The 6,000-nt window shown below is 38.9% G+C and overlaps 1 protein-coding gene across 1 annotated transcript in view; it reads right to left on the bottom strand.

Annotated features, from left to right (window-relative positions):
- Nucleotides 1-379: 379 nt before the first annotated feature.
- SNTB2 (syntrophin beta 2) overlaps nucleotides 380-6,000 on the bottom strand; it is a 94,220-nt gene continuing 88,599 nt past the window's right edge. Inside the window, exons 6-7 of the mRNA XM_036832153.1 lie at nucleotides 4,702-4,886; nucleotides 380-3,374 (exon numbers count right to left, since the gene is read on the bottom strand). Of these exons, the coding sequence (XP_036688048.1) occupies nucleotides 3,282-3,374; nucleotides 4,702-4,886 (278 nt within the window). The 3' untranslated portion in view covers nucleotides 380-3,281. The remainder of the gene's footprint in view (nucleotides 3,375-4,701; nucleotides 4,887-6,000) is intronic.

The following is a 6,000-nucleotide window of genomic DNA, read 5'->3' as shown; positions in this document are numbered from 1 at the left end:
CAGTAACACCTTTAATCATTTGTTGGTTAGAGAGATTTTTCCACTTATAAAAATATAAGAAATAAATAATTTGATCCCTCCTGCATGCAATAATTTTCAATAACAAACTCTGTGAGAGCACAGATGATAAAAACAAGCACTATCAGACTTTAGCTAGCCTAAGAAGTGCTAAAACATGGCTTTAAAATAGGTGAATGACATTTAAAGTAATATTTTTGATTCCTGTACATGTCCCAATATTTAATCTGAAACTCTACTAGGTAGCTGAGTTTATAGTTACAACTACCTAATAAATACTGTATAAACATACATTAAAGTATTTCTTCATATAAAATATTAGATACTAATTTCCAGGTAAGATTTGTTTGAAGACTTCAGGGAAGGACTCACCTTTTCCAGAAAAAGTATAATTGAGCCTTTTCTTCCTTTCCTTTTTTTTTTTTTTTTCGGTGGGGAGAGGGAGCGGAGACGTTTTAGAGAATGAGGAGGAAGAATTTTCACACACCAATTGGCTGCTCGTGGGCATCTGTGTGGAATGTGGAGAAGACGTCTAAGCCCCGGGTCCCGAGGGCACAAGGAGTGTCCATCGGAATGAGGGGGCACTACTCTGCAGCTCCTTTCCACTCTACACATGGAAGCCCACCACATTCTCAACAATTTTCCTATTTCAAAATGAAAAAGAAATGAAAAGTCAGCTGTTCTATAAAAGATGTGAAATATCAAAAATGCCCCTCTTCAGTTATCACTTGAAAATAATTTGCCACATTTTGGCGTCTTAATACAAAATACCTATTTATCAAGGCTGTCCCATTCATAAAAAGCACATTTGTGGTTTGAAAATCCCACAAACACACTTAATTAAAGAACAACCTGGTCACCCATGATTGGAGAGCTGCTGAAGTATGTTAAACAAGCAGCTGAAGGGCTCTTGCTCTTGGGGCGCTAGTGGTCAAAGGAAACCCTCCATACACTTTCATTTCACATCAAGACTCAAAAGATACTAGAAACCTATGGATCTTGGTGCTATGACAGCTAAAGCTTGAGCAAAATGAGCCGAAATGCACACAATGCTTACCTCTCCTGCCCACATTTTAATCATACCTTTTAACAGATCTTTTTCATATAAGGAATGAGCACCGTGGCTCAGAAGTTCTCCCAGAAAATATTCTCAGTGGCTTAGCCTTTCATACTAACACAGAAAACCTCACCAAATGGCTTTGCTGCAAAAGTCTGTGACTGCATTGTTCGACTTCTCAGATTAATAATACTCTCACTGCCAAAAGTGTCTAAGCTCCCTTATCTGAGGGTATTGTGTGTTGCGATTCTGCTTCCAGAAATCACAGCTGGATCTTCAAGATACTTTCTTTCTTCTCTGATTTGCAAACGTATCCCAGATGGAACCAAACTTAGATTTATGAATTTTCAAATCATAAAAAAGCTCTTAAAAGATATATTCTAGTCTAGATTTCAATTTCCAGTTTTAAGTAGATCAGACTTTGGGGACTGGAGCTGGGGGAAGAACTCATTTATGGGGCAGAGGGAAGACAATGAGGTTACAATGTCCAACTAGAACTCTCTCTGCTCATGAGTCTGCTCTTTTATATGTCCCACCTATAGGTCAGTCTGCACTCAAACCAAATAGCTCTTGCTTTGCAAATAGTACATTTGTGGGTTTTTTTTTTTTTTTTTTCTTTTTCATCTTTGGATTGCTACCCTTCTCCACCCTCCATAGTGCTAACGTCCTCTTATGGCATTCCTGATAACTCTAGTAAATAAGAACTATTCCTAGAACTTTCTTCAGAGAGCAGAGAGAACATCAAAGTCAGTGTTGCCTTTTCTTCCAGATCTGGGGACTGTGATAAACTTGACATTTTATATAGCTATTATACTATTTTAAATGTTTTCAGATATATACTCCTTCATAATTAGGAAAAAGAAGCTGAGTTCTCCAGTACCACAAAATCAGCAATCTTACTGCTGCTATGTCCTAATGATGATATCTGGCAATGCTTAGCAAAGCCCAGGTAGCTGTTCCATGGTCTCATCACCCTGCCCACTGTAGGATGCATCACTGAGCCAGCACTGAATTAGAGTTGCTGACGGATGCCACTCTGCTGCCACAGAGGGAGAGGGCCAGGGCCAGGATCCTGCATGGGCTCCCACAGCTCAAAGCAATGTGACATGATGTTTGTGCTAAACAGCGAGCTGGCTTCACTGACAAAGTGTACTCTTTAAACAAGCTGGCTCTCCAGGATTTGTCTTCCTTAAAGAGATCTGCCAACTAAAAAAGATACCATACTAAGGAAACCCACCTCAAAAATTATTGTTCAAAATTAGATAGATGCTCTCCCTGGAATGGCAGTGATATCCAGTCATTCAAACTAATAAAGCTCCACTAACCCTAACCAAAGGCACATTTGGTAAGCAATAAAAAATGGCTTAGGCTAAAATGAGGATTTTCTTTTAAAATAAATCTTATCCCCTGGCTCCTACCAAAGATAAAATCAGAAAATCCTAAAACAAGCAAAACTTTTCTTTCAAAGCAGTGGTTTCCAACTTGTTTTTCAAGTTGGTCACTACTAGAAAGGGAGTGGAAGGCAAGGTAAATCAAATCTTGCAAGTTCTAAGTCTTAAAGTTAGCACTTATGAGTGGCAAAGCTTGTGATGCAGTGGGAAGTGATGGCCAGGGTGGGATGCAGGGAGAGCCATGACAGATGAAGAACCCTTTGGTGATGCAATTCAAGGACTTCCTGGGGTAGAAGGAGTAAGTGAGGACAATAAAATCCAACAAAATGTATAAACTATATGGAGTGACCAAGAAGCACGGGCTGCTGCAAACTAGCACCTGGTAAGAGATAGTTGTCCTTAGCAAAAGATCAAGGCTAAGCCTGAAACAAATTCTATTGGAAGAAGAAGAAAAAGAAAAAAAAAGAAACTCTTAGATGTTTGATTATGTCCAAAAAGAAAAAGAATGAGCCACCCTTCTTATCAAGGGAAATAAACCTAATTACTTAGAAACCACATTAGGAAACTAGACAATAAATCAACAGCCTTATTTTGGAGCTTACTAGAGTCCTAGAATTTCTGGCAAGGTAGCTTGAAAAAGGCAAGCTCTTCTTTAAACATGGTTACAGTTCAGCAGTGATTTGCAGGTCCTTGTCAAGGCACTGTGCTGGAGGAGAGAGCAAAGAGCTTTCTTTTTGTGCTTTTCTTTTCTTTTTTTTTTTGAGGTGGAAATACTTCTTGTGACATTCAAGGCTCTTTACTGATTTTTTTGCTGCTCATACAAGCAGTCCCATGCGAGTGACTTTGGCCGACAAGAATGTGTGCAACACAAATACTATCGGCTTCGGACAGGAGTGCAGGTCCATGGTCTGTGGAGAAAGGACATTAATTATCACTGCTATATACAGATGCTTTAATAAACAAACGTGCAAAATAAACAGATTTGGACACGATGTTCTACTTTTTAAAAAGAACTTGGATAATGGATGTGCCAGATTTATGGCAACTCTTGGGAACTTAGAGCCGCAAATGGAAGTGTACTCTGAAGTAAGGTTATTCTATGTCATAATTAAACACCAGTGTGAAATTTCACATCCACAATTAGGACACTATTGGTGGTGTATTAGATTCCACCATGCCACATAGGAAGATGTAAAGGAAAGAGGAATATCCTATATGGAAACCACTGACTGTAAGTATATTTCCCAGGGGGAATCACAGTGAATTCAGCTGAAGTGTGACCATCTATGTGTATGATTTTTGATACCCCTTATCGGTTTGTGGTGGGAATGACAACCCTTGAAGCTAGTTGGGAGGGCTAGTTATACCTTTCTAAGCACAGGTCTCTAATTTGGACAGCTGACACCAGATGAACAGGCTTTTGAAGTCCATGGCTATCCATAGTTTCCTAAAGGTTCATCATTTAAAATAAGATTTCTAGCCACAGTTTTCTCATTTGGAGTTTGAACTTCATTATCCCTAAGATCTGTTTCAGTTCTAAAATTTCAAGATTCTGTTTTCCAAATTTACACCTATCGTGACTGTGTCAATGGACATAAGATTTCACGTATAAGACAAGACTTGAACTACTGGCTCAATACTGATAAGAGAGAAAAGGCATGACTTTGACTTCTTTATCATGATTTCTGATTTCTGAAGTACACTTGACACACTTCTCTAGTTCTCCAAGGGGACTCATGAATTCCTGTCGATATTTCCTTTAAAGGACAAGGAAGTCAAAAAAGATGATGGCTGTATGTACATATCTCCATATCTTTTTTTTCTGATCAGCAGAATTTCTGTAGCAACTGTCGCTTTATTACTTTTAACTCTTATCCCAACAAATTGCTGATAATATCAATGGATAGAATTCATTTATTAAAGTTTGCCAGGTTTAGTATTTTGTATCTTATATTTGTTAAAAGCCTGTTTCTTAAAACGGCTATCTATCTTTTCTTTCTAAAATTCAAACAAAACTTTTAAAAAAGGGAATGATTTCCTAATGTGGGAAAAAGAAAAAAAACAATGAAACCCCAAAACCAAACCCATGCATCTTTGAAAACTGAAGAAGAATTTCCTGGCTCCAAATGGAATATCAGTCTGTAAGCCCAAAATTTTCTATAGAAGAGGTAAGAAGCAATAAGGACGAAAGAGAATACCTATTAGAATAAACATGTTTTTCAGAAACACGCTTACCAGTTCTCCCTCAGGACCACCAAAATCCAGATAAAGATTTCTGATGCCATCATCAGCAGACATTTTCAGCCTTTCGAAGGGGTAGCGGTACAATATGCTGCTGGAACCTCCATTTTCCCTGGAGATAGTGAACCCACTTTCATAGTGGACAGTGAGTCTTACCTCTTGGCCATTTAATGTGCAGCCTATTGAAGACAAGAAAAAAACATCATTAATAAAGTTACTACTTCAGTTAGAAAGTGATAAAGGCTTCTCCTGACTTCTAAAAAGGGAAAAGAATCTTCTTGAGAATGTGTGATACCTAACCTATTTGGAACATCCTGAAGTGAGTTTTGTCTTGGTCACTCAAGTCAACATCTTGATTGAGATGAGGAAGAATTTCCATAACTTTCCTTGACATCTGATCTGATTCAGTTCAATTCAGTGAGTACCAAGTGAATACTTGTGCTGACAGTAGGCTCGAGAAGTAAGAGGTATGGTCCCTGCTCTCAACACCTCACAAATGATAGGCATAGACATGAAATCCCTAACTGCTTAAGGTAGATGGTATAGAACATGACTGAACACCAAACTGAATAAGGCCAAAGTCAAGGAAAGGTTTCCTGGAGATGGGACTTGAGAAAGGCCCTAAAAAACGGTCACACTTGATAGGTAGTGAGGAGTAAGAAGAAGGTTTCAAGTGGGCAAGAAGGAGGAACTACCAAAGGAGAAACAGCAGAGGCGCCTTTCAGGGGCAGTAACATGGATTGGTTGGTATTTGAGAAGTCACACTGTCAGTCCTATCAAAGATAAAATTCAAAAGATATATCTGAATTGATGGGACCAAAAAAACCGATCATCAAGACTGGCAAATGTCTTCTGTCAAGACTGGTGAAGTCCCTGTTTCACTAACACTTGAGCAGTTTTGTTGTCAGTACAGAGGCTACAAGTGAAAGGCCCTCTGCGACATGGGAATTAACAAAGTCCTCTGAGAGCTGAGTTTACAATCACCTAAAGGACCAGAGTCGAGTGAGGCTTGGTCACTGTGAACAAGAAGAATGGCTCCCAAACAAGCAAGTCCTCATACTCGGACCAATGTATCCTTGCGCTGGACATGAAAAACACTCAATTAGTCAAAGCAGCTGGCATGTTCAAGAAATAAGGAAAAGGAATAACAAATATTGGCAGTGTCCCTTTTCAGCACTACTCAAATAGGAGAGTTTTGAACAGTGAACTTTGAATATTAATTACCTTCAGAAAAGGAACCTGGTCGGCGGGGACATGGATAAAATTAACTACCTGTGGAAGTAATCCAATGCA

Source organism: Balaenoptera musculus, chromosome 19, assembly GCF_009873245.2.
Source record: "Balaenoptera musculus isolate JJ_BM4_2016_0621 chromosome 19, mBalMus1.pri.v3, whole genome shotgun sequence".
In the NCBI taxonomy this organism is placed as follows: domain Eukaryota; kingdom Metazoa; phylum Chordata; class Mammalia; order Artiodactyla; family Balaenopteridae; genus Balaenoptera; species Balaenoptera musculus.
This window is presented reverse-complemented; position numbering and strand designations above follow the sequence as displayed.